Source organism: Eucyclogobius newberryi, unplaced genomic scaffold (genome assembly GCF_026437365.1).
Source record: "Eucyclogobius newberryi isolate DKJ021-1_F unplaced genomic scaffold, fEucNew1.0.hap1 SCAF_15, whole genome shotgun sequence".
NCBI classification, from domain to species: Eukaryota; Metazoa; Chordata; class Actinopteri; order Gobiiformes; family Gobiidae; genus Eucyclogobius; species Eucyclogobius newberryi.
In genome coordinates, this window is record NW_027315779.1 from 12,550,436 (window position 1) to 12,566,246 (window position 15,811).

At 41.3% G+C, this 15,811-nt stretch overlaps 1 protein-coding gene across 2 annotated transcripts in view; it reads right to left on the reverse strand.

Annotated features, from left to right (window-relative positions):
* Positions 1–15,811, reverse strand: part of rapgef6 (Rap guanine nucleotide exchange factor (GEF) 6) — a 180,399-nt gene that overhangs the window by 29,817 nt on the left and 134,771 nt on the right. Inside the window, exons 15-19 of one of the 2 annotated variants that reach the window (XM_072446054.1) lie at positions 15,337–15,540; positions 14,166–14,274; positions 13,102–13,345; positions 12,182–12,193; positions 10,863–11,020 (exon numbers count right to left, since the gene is read on the reverse strand). In XM_072446054.1, coding sequence (XP_072302155.1) covers positions 10,863–11,020; positions 12,182–12,193; positions 13,102–13,345; positions 14,166–14,274; positions 15,337–15,540 — 727 coding nt within the window. The remainder of the gene's footprint in view (positions 1–10,862; positions 11,021–12,181; positions 12,194–13,101; positions 13,346–14,165; positions 14,275–15,336; positions 15,541–15,811) is intronic. The other variant, XM_072446055.1, reaches the window with a different exon arrangement.

The following is a 15,811-nucleotide window of genomic DNA, read 5'->3' on the forward strand; positions in this document are numbered from 1 at the left end:
TTCAAAATGACACGCCTGCACACAACATTAAGAGTTGAGAAGTAACCGAAAATGAATCCGAAAATACATACTAATATTAATTTGGAGTAGACGATCTGTATTGTGAATCGCTGTTACTTTTCCTAAAAGGAGAACGTTACAGTATTATATCGAGCATTTAAGACGTCAAACTTGAGGAAAACGCTGCTCTCAAACGATGCAATCAAAGCTAAAGGCGTCCTACGAAATATTAGAGCGTGTGAATTTGTTTTTTGGCATTGTATAAAATGCATTATAAAGGGTGAAACAAACATGAAGTTGTTTGAATCCCTTCCTAAAACAGATATGTTACAGTATTCACACTGACACAAATGTAATGCAACACACAAATACAGAGAAAACGCCTGTAGAGTTTCATTTAAAGTGACAAGTGAGACAAAAACACTGATTTGCAATGATTTACTCTTTACGGCATCGACACGTGCCGTAACACCGTCTGAACGTGACACCCGCAGAATGTCACCCATTTCTACTTTGAAGCGAAATACATTTGTCTCGTCAGAAACAGTTTTGAAGCGACCCTTTTGTATGATGCCGACTGCAGATCGAGCCCATGTTATGAGTATTCCGTGCATGCGTTCAATAATGGACCTGTCAGCTCCTCCTGAGAGAGACACTGCATTAGCACGCTCCTGTGTTTGAGCGGAGAGGAGGCTACGGGCCATTAGCCAAGGACACAATCTCACACAAGTACACACTTACACACACAAGTACACACTTACACACACTAGCACACACTTACACACACTAGCACACAAACAAGCTAACATGCCAACACGCACAACAGGTTTCGACCCTTTCTGGAGACATTTCCTTCTTCCCCCTTTTCGAAAATCGTGATTATCTAGGTCAAAATACAACCACAAGAACCATTTCAGATGCAGAATTAAGTATTTTTGATTCAATCCACTGTCCAAAAGGGTAAGGGTTAGGCTGTTTTTGTCACGTTAACTTCAGAAAGTTTGATTTTGTTATGTTGGTCACAAAATTGAGCGCTGGTAGCATGTTGAGACAATGAAAGAAAATTAACGATTTCACTCTCGTTTGGTCTCCGTGATTGTGAATAATCGTTGGAATTGTGATCGTGACAGATGTAGTGCAAAAGGTGAAGAGTGGGGAGAGACATCACAAAATATCTCATATGCCTTAAACAACTTCGACGTCTCGATCTGGGCAGACTCAGAAGGCCATAAATGAATGCGTCCAGACTAATGAATGTGTTAGGAAGGTAATAACTTGGCGTTTAGACCCCGGCAGGGTACGACAAGCGATGCATTAGAGGCTCTTCCCCCGCGGCAAAAACACTGGTTAAAATAGAGTTTATACAGCGTTCTGAATGTGAGCAGTGAGTGGCAAAAACGCATGAGATTCAATGGTAAGTAATGACATTTTCTCCTGTAAAATTGGAAAGAGCTGCTACAGTCTAACAACAAATATTAAAGTCTTCAACTCTGCTAAATATTAAGTTTGTACCTGACATTTAAAAGAAAGACTGCAGCGACGCTCATATTTATCACTGCTACAGAGCAAAATCAAACTGTTGAACTGATTAGCTTTCTGTCCTTAAATAAGCGTGAGGTAATAATTGTTGTGGGGCGAGTTGACGTGTTAGAAAACAAGCTAGCTAAGCTCTGCATAGACAGAGGAACTACTTTCAGATTTCATTTAGCCGTTTAAAGTTAATTGGAGCAAAACATAAACTCCACGGACAAAAATGACATGCTGCCCAAGAGTTTTTCCAAATAAAACTCTATTTTTGGGTCCTAAGTGATGTGACACACTCGTTGCTACTGCCATCTTGAGGCCAAAAGCTGCATGTTCACTGTAGTTGTGACAAAAATAAAAGGATTCTTTCTCTTCTGTAACGTCCCCAAAGACCCCGTTTGTGCAGAACTGTATGACTGTGGTCAGGAGGGACCAGTGGACTTACAGAGATCACTCCAGACTGAGGCTGGGCTGTTTGTTTCAGGTTGTAGCAGCTAATGCTAATGCTAGTTTACATATTATTGTGTGGTAGTAGAAAAAGCTTCAGTTGTAGTCATCTGGACTCCGTTAGAAAAAATAGACGTTTCGACTCTCATCCAAGAGTCATTGTCAATAAAAGAATTTAGATTGAGAACTCCGATATTAATACTGTTCTGTGGTAAGACCCACCCATTGGGAGGAGCCTTCCTGAAGTAGAAAGAGTTGTTTGTTTCAACAGAAACTCCCCCCTTGTATCTACCGAGCTAGCCTATTCAGAATTTTAATGGGCTATTAGAATCCTCTTTGTCTTTGTGAGACCCTGGCTCAACCACCCTGAGTACCTGATTAGCATCTAAATGTCCTGGTCCTCTACCTTTCCAGGGGTTCAGTAAACCATTATAGATACCAGGAAGATTGAATCTCAGCCCTCCATTTCTGTTTAAAGAAGGTCTTTCTTTTTTAACAAAAATAGCTTCTGTGATTAGAGGCTTCAAGATGGAGATGCACGGCACTCTGAGGTCCTGAACTTCAGGTCCTCAGAGTGCCGTGCATCTCCATCTTGAAGCCTCTAATCACTCGTTTGAAGACGGTGAGGTGAAGGTTTTAAGCAGGGAGAAAAGATGGTTTGAAAGAGGAGTCAAGGAAGCTATTTTTGTTAAAAAAGAAAAAACTTCTTTAAACAGAAATGGAGGGCTAAGATTCAATCTTCCTGGTATCTATAATGGAATACTGAACCCCTGGAAAGGTAGAGGACCAGGACATTCAGATGCTAATCAGGTACTCAGGGTGGTTGAGCCAGGGTCTCACAAAGACAAAGAGGATTCTAATAGCCCATTAAAATTCTGAATAGGCTAGCTCGGTAGATACAAGGGGGAGTTTCTGTTGAAACAAACAACTCCTTCTACTTCAGGAAGGCTCCGCCCAATGGGCGGGTCTTACCACAGAACAGTATTAATATCAGAGTTCTTGATCTAAATTCTGTTATTGACAATGACTCTTGGATGAGAGTCGAAACGTCTATTTTTTGTAACGGAGTCCAGATGACTACAACTGAAGCTTTTTCTACTATGGAACACGCCTGGACGAATGAGGGATTACACCGACATATTATTGTGTGGCTATGCTAATAAACGTTAGCCCACTTGAAGCCTCATTCCCAACTGCCCGGGTGTTATATTTTAGGATCAGACACAAAGTCAGTGATCTTGAAATCTTTGAAGGCGTGTCCGATTCAGAGGGTGTGTCCGGTGCAGGGGGCGTGTCCGGTGTAGAGGGCGTGTCCGGTGCAGAGGGCGTGTCCGGCGCAGAGGGCGTGTCCGGCGCAGAGGGCGTGTCCGGCGCAGAGGGCGTGTCCGGCGCAGAGGGCGCGTGGGGACGAGGAAGAGCAAAGACAGCGTCGACGCAACAGCACATGTGACGTCTTCAACATGTGACAACAAATAAGTCAAGCGACTCAAAGCCATGAATTTAAAACTGCTGAAGCAGCTTGAGCACGAGATGACAAGCAGGGCTGAGCAGGCAGTGAAGGCCTGCGAAGTGTGGAGGTGAGAGAAGGAGTCGTCCAGTCTGAACCTTCGCTCCTTAAATGGACTTTTCATTTCCTGGAGGCTGATCCAAACCTAAACCATAAATACTACTCGCCCTTGACCCAAGCTCTAACCTAAACAAACCTGTATCTGACCTTTAAACCATGTTGTTGATCCAATATTGAAGGAATTACCTCACAGGGTCCGAGTTTTTGTCCCCCACAAAGCAAAAGAATCCCGTGGAAGACTGTGAGAACACTTTTTAGTACCAACAATGTGAGGAAAACCCGCACACGCCAACCGTCACGACAGATAACAAATTCTGAAGTATGATAATACTACGACATAAAATATCCAAAGAAACAACAATATTGAAACAGGATAATTCCCAGAAACCTTTTTTAAACGTCTAATATAGTTGAAAAGTATGAACTGTAATAAATAAACAGCAGAAGTAAACACCTAAATAGTTAGTATTTATTATGAGTCAAACATGTTACTTATTTGACCCTTTAAAGCTCAAATCTTACAATAAAATCAGTTTCACCCCAAATATTGCAAACAAAATGTGCACACAATTAATAGAAATAAAAACGGTGTTAATCATTTATTTGAACGCATTTATTGATGTAGACACAGACAAGCGCCGAAACGATCGGACGCGCGCTAACACATGCTAATGCGCTAACATACGAAGGCGCGACTGACAGGAGCTGGATATAAGCCCCGTTCAGCGCCGCCCGTCCAGCTCGTGAGACAGAGAGCGGCGTGTTTATAGCTCCAAGTCATTACCGCTGAGACAATGGCGCAGATACGGCTTTTAAATGACTGATTGTGTTTGCTCCGGAGCGACACGGGGACATTTACTATTAGAGGGTAATATATGAGGCCAATAAGGCAAGTCAATAACAGTAAAGGGAGACGGTTTCCACGGCTTTGTTTGTCCGCAGTCCGTCTTAACAGAGATGTAATATGTAGAATCTTACTTTTAAGTGTTTTTAACCATGTTACAATTGTTTTCTTTTCCCATCTACGCACTCGAGGTCATATTTAGAGTGATTTGTGCATGTTTGAAAAATCATTCTCCTGCATTGCCCGATTTGTGTGTGGTGTCAAACTACGGAACAGCACAAGCACAAACACATTTTAAAACTACGCATAAACACATGATACTCTTATTATCAACCAGTGCTGTCACAACTTTGTCTTGAACATGTGAAATTGCATAATAGTGAATTTAATATATTTCATTTTGTTTTTATTCTATTTTTATTTTGTATTGATATAATTATTTATTTAATTTATTTAATTTTATGTTTTTATTTTATTTATTCATTTTATGTATTGTTTGCAGTAAGACTTCACAATTTGAATGGGAAATGTAAAATGTTTTTTTGTAAAATTGTGTGAATATTTTGGGTTGTAATCGCATCACTGACGTCTCCATCTGCCGAGGTCCAAGCGCCAGGGTTCACCCGTCCAATAAACGACACGCTCATCCGTGACGGCGTTGGCGTTATCGGTGGGTAATGTCTGAGGGCCGCGGCACAAAATGGAGACGACAAGCTCGATAGCAATAAGTGAACACATTTCTACTGCGACGGCATCGATCGTCTCATTGTGCGCGCGGCTTATTGGATTTTCAATATCTGGTGATGTATGGAGATAAAAGCGCGGCTACGGGGGTTGTCTTCAGGTAAACAGGGGTTTTTAAAGCTTCTATGTCACGCACCCATTTTGATATAACGATTATGAAAATAGTCCACTGTTATTTCAGTAGTCGGTTAGTCACCATGTTTCCGGACTATAAGTCGCACCAGCCAATAAATGCATAATAGAGAAGAAAAAACATATAAATCGCACCCCGGCCAAACCATGAAATTATCTTTAATCTACTTTTCTTCCAACACCAAATGTGCACAATAGGTAAATTTTTCCTAGCAAAGATGTCCGTCTATCTCTACTCACGCCGCTAGGGCAGCATTTTGTTGCGATACGTGCGTCGTGGAGGGAACCATGTGGCGAAACACTTTAATAACAATCTTGTACATTCATTTATCCGTTTTTCTGAACCGGGACAACGCACGTCAATAAACACGACCCTAAATGTGCCGGCATTAGCCACGCACAAGTAGTTTACAACTGAATCAAAATCTGTAGAAAATGACAGGAAGTGACATCACATCAGGGACACTCATTCCACTCAAAGTTTTTGCAGAATTTACACAAAAGAAACTTTTTTGACTCTTTTGAAGTCCTTCTCAAATATTCAAAATAAATAAAATGGTGACATTAGATGAGTTTGTCTAGTGTGATGTCATCAATTGCAAACAGTAAGTGAAATTATAAACCTAAAAAATGTGCTAATCTGTGATAACATTTTTTTTAGCAAAATTCGAAATATATTTATCTTAACCGCTTTTTAGTTCAACGACCGACCGGTAGGGAGCACTTAAACCGTACGCCTTTGTAAATGCGCCAATATTTTCCGCGCTACATTAGGTACAAAGACGTCGGGCTGAAGTGCAGCGGAGACAGCGCGGGTGCTTTTTCCTTCGGAGTGCGCGCGCCAAGAGGGCTGCGCGGTGGTAAACGCTACTTGTCTCATTAGCGGAGATTTGTGATGCCAGCGTGGGGAGAGCTCCTCTGAAATTGCGCGCTCAAATCACGAGGCCCTAACCCCAATTACCCCTCTGGACGAGATGGACGTGACCCGACACGCGGCTAACGACTCGTCCATTAATGACGACAGGTTCGTTTCAGGACGATTTAACCCTGAAGATTTGAGTCTCTCCCGGTTCCCACTCAAAGCTGACAGTACGTTCAGGACGCCGTACTTTTACGACTTATTCAAACCTTCTCGTGGCCTCTCGTTCATGAAATAGCCACGCGGAAAGACGAATCCCATGGTCATGGAAGATATGTCAAGGTGTGTGCTGCAATCAAAGCCATCCAACCAGATATTAGTGCGAGTGGATTATTATATGTTTTTTTGGACAGGCCGGGTATTTGTTATTGGAAGAGTTTGGGCCGATATCCGATATTTTCTATAAGTTGTATGGTTATTTTAATTTTTAAAATATTTTCATCAAAGAAATACAGCTGTAAACTAATTCATTTTAATTCTAAAACTAGGATCAAATCTGTTGATTGTTCAAATGTGTAGCTCTATGTTTAGGTATAAGTAGGCCATAGGATATAATATATGATTGTTTATGAAAGTTACTCTTTCCTTAAATACTTAAAGTAACAGTACATTCTGCTCCTCCTGTCACTGTCAGTCAACCACACATGTCCATCACTCTCCACCAGCGTATTTATTTATTTATTTATTGCTTGAATACTAGATGCTAGTCCCATTTTCAAGTACAGAATAACCACTCGGCAAAGGATACGACAGACTCCCCCTGCTGGCAAACCGGAGAATGAAGACGTTTAAATGAGGCTCAAAACAAAAGGATTAACTGTGTCCTGAAATCATCTACACGACTCTGGTGAAAGTGAACGGACTTTAAAAACACGGCCATCATCACGCAGCCGCTTAAATGCACGGCGTTACAACAACATGCAGCGGGTGAGGTTCTAAAGATGAAAAAAGGGGAAATATGTTCATGATTTGAGGACATAAAGAGAGAAAATAGGTGTTAATACTCACAGTAAAGTCCCAGCGCTGAGCGAGAGCGAGGAAAAAGAAGAGAAAGACACAAGCAACGGTGAAGTAGAGAAAAGAGTTGAGCGGACCAACAAACGGCAACACCGAGAACCAAAAAGAACGGCATCTGCAACGCCAGTAATTGAGAGGATTAAAGACTCGCACCGCTTCATTATCGTCCGCGGCGGTTGAAGTCATTCTGAGTTCCCAAAAGTGTATGAAAAAATCCCTCAAAAAGACAGCCGAGTTGACATTTAGTTTAGACGGCCAGAGGAAACACCGATGATGGCGATTATTAAAACATTTGATGAATTGCAAAGCTCCGCCGAATTAAAAAAATATATTTAATAATAATACTACATGAAAAAAGGGGTATTATTAGTATCGCGAACTAGTGGGCAGCTTGATATATTTAATGACTTGTACACGACCAGATTTAAGCTGGATTGTAAGCAAACTTTCTCAATATTTATCAGATCCAAAAGATCATCACTGGATAACCGCAAAACATGTGCTAAGATATCTAAAAGGTACATTGAACAAAGAGCTGTGTTATAAAAAGACAGAGGACAATCTGCACCTTATAGCATTTAGTGATGCAGATTGGGCAACAGATTCTACTGACCGAAGAAGTACTACTGGTTACTGTTTTGCCCTGACTAAATGTGGGCCTGTTATATGTTGGAAAACTAGGAAGCAGGCAACAGTAGCTTTGTCAACATGTGAGGCGGAGTATATGGCCATGGCAGCCACCACTCAGGAGAGTTTATATCTTACACAACTACTGACAGGAATGGACAGTGAACGTGAATACTCACCAGTTCTTTTGTACGGCGATAATCAGGGTGCAATAGCATTATCGAAAAATCCCATAAATCGTCAGAGGTGTAAGCATATTGACATAAAATACCACTTCATTAGGTCTGCACTCAATGATGGGAAAATCTGTATAGAGTATTGTGCTACAGCAGACATGGTTGCAGATATTTTTACAAAATCTGTTGTCAAGCTAAAAATTGAGAGGTTTACAAATTTTCTTTTTGGAATGTAAATGTAAACTGTAATAGTTTAAAGGTGCATTTTTCGTTTGTATATATGTAAAATGTACAGTGTTAAGAGCAAGTGGGGGTGTTGCCCTGAATGTATGATATCCGCAGTGTATATAAACGTGTGCTCTTACACTGAAACTGTCTTGCACCGGAAGTTCCGTTCATTAAAGTGAGTACTGATTCAGTCAGAGACGAAGACTCCTGTTTTTCCTCCACGAAAAGTGCGTGTTGTCACGGTGTTTCCCGTCCCTACAATGATCCGACCAACAGTTGGTAACGTTTTGTTGTTGTTTTGTTGCTTTTAATGGCGGTTGGCAGCTGAGAAGATGTATTTACCGCCACCTGCTGTAGTTGTACGTCTTCAAAGTATGTGTTTTACACTATACAGTATTTAAACAAAAGGAGTGAGGGAAAGAGAAAGAAAGAGCGAGAGAAAGAGATTGTTTTGTTGCTTTTAATGGCGGTTGGCAGCTGAAAAGGTGCATTTACCGCCACCTACTGTAGCTGTACGTCTTTGAAGCATTTGTTTTACGCTGTACCGTATTTTTTGAAAAAGGAGAGAGAAAGAGAAAGAAAGAGAGAGAGATAAAGAAAGAGAGAGATTGTTTTGTTGCTTTTAATGGCGGCTGGAAAATGAAACGGTGCATTTAGCGTCACTTACTGTAGTTGTACGTCTTCGAAGTATGTGTTTTACGCTGTACCATAAAAAAGAAAAAAAAAGAGAGAAAGAGAGCCGTTTTGGGCAGCACTCCAAAAGTCCAGGTTTGCAATAGTTCAGAGGTGATTTACAGATCTGCAAAGTGAATCCAGGAGAAAGTAAATCTCCAGCGCGTCTAATAAATGAGCAGTGACATAAATCAAGGCTTGACTTCCTTTTTCAGCCTCGTGCAGTCAAAATGTGTCAGGTCGTTATTCTGCGGAAACACCATGACCTGTTGCCAAAGTAACACCTGTCCGGACTAAAACAGAGCAAAGCGCTACATAAACCGCATTTATGCCGTTTGAGTGAATTCATCCGAAATATTACGATCCTTTGGCGAGTTTCAGGACGAGAAAATATTGTTGTAGTTTGATCCAGCGTAAAAAAACTTTAAAAAAGAATCCAGCCGAGTTAAATTAAAGAAATATCCAATAAATATGGTTCAGCGTGGACGAGCGCGGCAACTAAAACCATCATTTTTGACCAAACGGCGGGTCAAGCGATTAATGGAAAGAATAACCGCTTGACGAATCGTTTGCGGATCCTGGCGGAGCACGTTTACGGTCAAAAGAGTGCGTTTTCCTCAAATGCGCTCGAACTAATACATTTTCCGTGTCATTTTCATGCAACGTCTTTCCTCGGCTCGCGGTATGTTTCAGGAACCCACGTGCGGACCAGGCGATGATTATTCGATAACTATACGAGTCGACGGTTACTTCGATAATCGATTAGTAGCGATTATTAGATTAATTAATAGATTTTCTTTAGCCATTAGAGTGAGGAGCGCAAAGTAGAACCGCCGTGTTTTAAGCAAAAAGATACATAATAATGGAGGTTAAGGTAATATTGTCCATGTAATGTATAAAATATCAAAAATGATGACTGGAAAAACGATATCATGTATATAATCTTAAATAATGAAATAAAACCTGCAAAAATAGCTACAAAAAATGTCAAAGCACTCTTTCAATCGAGGTTATGAGATTATATTTGTCAAATTTAACTTAATTTAGGCTTTCAGAAAGTTCAGTTTTGGCCGCTCAGAAACTTGAGGAACAGTTTTACATGTTAAACCACAAGAATTAAAGAGAATTAAAGATTTTACCGTTGGTTGGTCACAGTCTCAATAATCGTAACACGTCAAGATTATTCAGTTTATCGATTATCGTGATTATTCAGGTCACAATACAATTGTAACAAAAAAATAATAATATTGACCATTTTAGACGCAAAATTAAGTATTTTTCGGTCTATAAATCGCACCCTTTTTCATAGTTTCTGCCGGGATGCGACTTATACTTGTATTTATACTTATATACTTTGCTTATACCTGTGATATAATTTGTTATTTTCACACTTGCAACTGCATTTCATACTCCAGTGCAACTTATGTCTTTTTATGTCTTTTTTTCTTCTCCATTATGCATTTTTGCTGGTGCGACTTATATTTCGGAAAATACGGTAAGTATTTTTAGTTCAGTGTAGTCCAAAAAAAATTTGATTTCGTAACTGGAACCAAAGAAAATTAAATATTTCACTGTTGTTTGGTCATCGCGAAGTTTATGGTGACATCCCAGACACGCTGGTGCTCTCGCTGCCCACCGCTGCGCCCCACCTCTGCGCCCCACCTCTGCGGCCACCTCTGCGGCCCACCCCTGCGGCCCACCCCTGCGGCGGCCCTCCTCTGCATCCCACCCCGGCGGCCCACCCCTGCGGCGGCCCTCCTCTGCATCCCACCCCGGCGGCCCACCCCTGCGGCGGCCCTCCTCTGCATCCCACCCCGGCGGCCCACCCCTGCGGCGGCCCTCCTCTGCATCCCACCCCGGCGGCCCACCTCTGCGGCGGCCCTTCTCTGCGGCCCACCTCTGCGGCGGCCCTTCTCTGCGGCCCACCTCGCGGCCCACCTCTGCGGCCCACCTCTGCGTTCTTACCTGCGGGGTTGGAGAAGTCGAGCACGCTGGGGTTGGGCTGGAACAGGTCGGGGCTGCTGGAGGACAGGCTCCCGGGGATGGGCATGATGGCCACGCTGTGTCGACACTGTTTGGTCCCCACGATGCTGTCGTCCTGCGAATGGCCCAGGCCGCCGTCACTGCAGCGGCGACGTCCCCCGGGAGAGAGAGAGCAGGGTTAGACGCCTGACGGAGTGGATATGAAAACCAAGAACTAAGGTTAAAGTACTGGCAATCTGTACTTTACTGGAGTCGTTTTCACCGTAGGAATGTCAAGATGATTCGGTGCATGATTAATCGTGATTGCTCAAGTCACAATATGATCAGATGAACTAAAAATGCACAATCAAGTTTTGGAAGCAAATTAAGTCTTTTTAGTTAATCAATCAGCCAAAAAATAGTCCCAAATGTAAATAACGTTTTTTTAACAGGCTGTTTTAGTCACAACTTAATTTTGTCTTCCAGAATGTTTTTATTTCGTGAAGCCGGTGAAAAACTTGAAAGGGAATAAAAGAAATGTAAAAATTCCGCTGTTGTTTGGTCTCAGTTATTGCGAATAATCATTTTCTTATGGTTTGACTAGTCATTTTTTAAGCACGTTCACAGTGACGTCCTGCACAAACCAAAATATACACGGAAGATATTAACAGAATATTGACCAAAAAGCACAATTCTTTATTAAAATCACAGTTAAACGCTTACTTTTTACTCTTAAGTACATTTTTAAACAGGTCATTCATAACTTTTATTACTTAAGTAGATTTCATACTTTTACTTTAGTTGTTATTACTTTGCACATGCGCCTGTACTTTTACTTAAGAGCTAAATATATGTATATTTTTTTTGTGGTCCGATCAAATTTAAACTGTAAACGCTCCAAAAAGCTAATTCTACAAGCAATTACTGACACTAAATAAGTACTAAAGGGTTTAATTCTGCTTTTTCTTCATTGCCGCTTACGGTTTTTAAATTGTTTAATACGTTTAGAAAAGCCTTTTCTGGGACTTTTGCTTCACCGCGTCAGTGCCGTAATTTATTTTCTGTTGCATTATCTGATCTGATCTGATTGACAATCCACGTTTAACTAATTCACTGAGAATATACAGTGATAAAGCCTAGTATTTCAGTTTAATTTGCGTTTCTTTCCTCGACAATGGGCGTGTTGTGCTGACAAAATGACACTCGATGACGAAATGTAGACGCCAAGAGTTAAGCAATGAGTCTGAATGACCACTAGGGGCACATTTCTCGGGCGAAGATGAAAAATGCGGTCGGCTGATAACGACACGGTCGAGTCTTACCCAAAGAGGCCCCTGAAGCAGCACAAAAGAAAGAAAGCGGTGAAAAAACAAAGTGAAAAACGTGATTAGACGGAAGAATGTACAGTTTAGAGGTGATTTATGGATTTAAAAAAACAGCAGAGAAGATTCTCAGAGCAACGTCACAGATCGAGAAAACGTCACAGATCGAGAAAACGTCACAGATCGAGAAAACGTCACAGAACGAGAAAACGTCACAGATCGAGAAAACGTCACAGATCGAGAAAGCGTCACAGATCGAGAAAACGTCACAGATCGAGAAAACGTCACAGATCGAGAAAACGTCACAGATCGAGAAAACGTCACAGATCGAGAAAAAAACGTCACAGATCGAGAAAACGTCACAGATCGAGAGAACGTCACAGATCGAGAAAACGTCACAGATCGAGAAAACGTCACAGATCGAGAAAAAGTCACAGAACGAGAAAACGTCACAGATCGAGAAAACGTCACAGATCGAGAAAACGTCACAGCACGAGAAAACGTCACAGATCGAGAAAACGTCACAGATCGAGAAAACGTCACAGAACGAGAAAACGTCACAGATCGAGAAAACGTCATAGATCGAGAAAGCGTCACAGATCGAGAAAACGTCACAGAACGAGAAAACGTCATAGATCGAGAAAGCGTCACAGGTCTGAGGAGATTCAGAACGGAGTGTTTTTGGCGCTCGGAGGGAGAGGATTTTCTAACCAAAACTAGCCTGAAGGAAGCTAAATGCTACTCCATGTGTTTTTTTTTGCATAATACATGTCCTTTAAGTGTTAGCCTCCTCAAAATATGACAATAATTACCATAGTTTAAGGGGATTACCATAATGATAGTATATAGATTTGGCTAGCGTGTCCGCTTATCACGGAGCTGGAACAGAAGGCGACAGGTAAAAAAAGATCAGACTTTACCTGAACGGTTTTGGAGGTAAAATGCTGAACCTCGTCTTCTCCAGCATTTTCCGGATCCGGTTCCGTCCCCCGGTCACGGTGTTGGCCTTCATTTTCCTGGTGCTTTTGTGGTCTGTGGGAAACTCCATGTCTCCGGGCAGATCAGGGATGGAGAAGCGATTCCCCTTCTTCTCCTGGATTTTAGGGATGTGAGGGGTTCCGTTTTTCCTCTCGTGGACGACCCGGCTGAGCAGCTCTTTGAAGACTAGACACAGGAAAACTGCTTTAGTCTTTTTAATTTTGGGGGCATTTTCATGGTAAATGTATGGTTCAAACAGAGCCTGCGCAGTGTGTTGAACTATTTATCAACTGACACAATATTTATTCAGCAAGTTATGGATTTAAACCTGCTTGAGTCTTGTTTTAAACCTGCTTTAGATCTGCTTTAGTCCTGCTTTAGACCTGCTTTAGTCCTGCCTTAGTCCTGCTTTAGACCTGCCTTAGTCCTGCTTTAGACCTGCTTTAGACCTGCTTTAGACCTGCTTTAGACCTGCTTTAGTCCTGCTTTAGACCTGCTTTAGACCTGCTTTAGACCTGCTTTAGTCCTGCTTTAGACCTGCTTTAGACCTGCTTTAGTCCTGCTTTAGTCCTGCTTTAGTCCTGCTTTAGTCCTGCTCTAGACCTGCTTTAGTCCTGCTTTAGACCTTATTTAGACTTGTTTTTGACCTATTTTTGAATAGATTTTGACCTGTTCTAGACCTGGTTCTAGACCTGGATCTAGACCTGGATCTAGACCTGTTTTAGACTTATTTCAGACCTTGCACGCCTTGTTCACGACATGGTTTGGACCTGGTTTCAGAACTGGTTCAAAAATGCTTCAGACCTCGTTTATGACTTGATTTGGACCTGGTTTGAACCCGTTTCAGACCATGTGCAGTCCTGGTTTAGTCCTCGAGTTGGCCCTGCTTTCGTTGTCATTACATTTTGATTACGCCAAGATTTTTATCCTTTTCATCATTAAAAACACTCAAATCAGGTTTTTCCACATTTAAAGCATCTCGAGTTAAAAGTCAAACTGTTCTCACCAAAAATGTTGGTCTTGACCGTCAGTGACAAATGCGTGTTGTTCCGCAGGATGTCCACCGCCTTGTTCAGCGAGATGTTTTCAAAGTTCTGCCCATTGATTTCCAGGAGCTGAAAGAAAGAACAATGCGTTATGTTCATGAGACATTTCACACGACGTTGTAAACCACAGCATTGCTTTATCTCACGGTGGATTTATCATATTCACTTTTAACCAAGTTGCATCGTTCCCTCGTCACAAACATTCGTCTCATTAATGAAGTTTGTCTCATTAATCCTGTTCATGAGGTCATCTTATCTGAGCACAGATACATCACTCAGTTTCAACTTCCCCGTCGGATTACGCAATAGATCAGAAACCCGAAAGTTTTTACACGTCATTTAATTGCCGTCAACAGAGGGCGCTCTGACGCTAATCTATATTTGTCCAAACATTGGCATTACTGTAAGTAGTAAAACAAGAAACACAAATGTCATGGTAACCAAGGGCAAGTTTAAAAGGCCAAAATATAAAATATAAACATAAAATGTTATGTCCAGAAACGCAGGGGGAAATAAATACATGATAATCTAATGCAGGAAGCTACTGAAATTTGTGAAATACTAATATTAATCTCTTCTGCAATTGATATTGATGTATTTATTTATACTTTAATTTATCGTCTCGCTAACACAGAGGGCAGAAGTGCAGTCAGCCGAGGCCTTTTTCAGTTCACCTTTAGCAACCAGGAAGAAGCAGGACAAAGACGGGCTTTGTTTCATTTGTTTCACATTTAACCTCTCTTCACTAATAACCCACTTCCTCTGACTGAGGCCGAGCGACAAGAAGAAGCAGCAATGACTTTTCTCTGTAATGTAGATTCAAATGAGAAAGCTTTTCTGGTGGAGGGTCGGCCAACTGCTGATCTCCAGTGAGCTGTTGACTAGACAGTTCCACAGAAAGGAATTAGTTATCCACTTCACATGTGCTACAAGTGTTTTTATTCATAAAAAAAATAAATAAAATGAATAAAAATTATATATATATATATATATATATATATATATATATATATATAATAATAATTATATAATAAAATAAATACAATTAAAATAAAAAAATACAAATAATAAAAAAAAAGTTAGTATTATTTTTTTTGCATAAACAATATTCAAAACTCAAATATTCTTCACCTGGTCGCCCCTCTTGAGCCCCTCCTCAGCCGCCTTGCTGCCCGGCTCCACCATCTCCACAAAGATGCCGAAGCCGCGCTCGCATCCGCCCTGGACGCTGAAGTTCAGAGACGACTCCCGCGCCGCTTTTTGGAGCGTGATCTGTCGGCACTTGGCCTTGGCCGCACAGGCGATGTTCAGCAGGCGCAGGTGACCCTTCATTTTCTGAAAAAGTTTAAGAAACACATTTTTTAATAAAGTTAAATCTGTTTTGCCCCAGTACAGATACATTGTAAAAGCCTTTTTCAGGGTCAAAATGAGACCTCTGTGCCCTCTCTACATCTGTTTATAAAGCATTTTATTCCCTTTGAAGCAGGAAGTTTGCTGTTAGCATGCTAGCTGTTAGCTTTACTGTAACAGCAAAACTGAAAAATGCTTTTGAACTCTTAGGATAATTGCTTTGAATACATGAAGTGATTGAGTGATAACTTTGGAC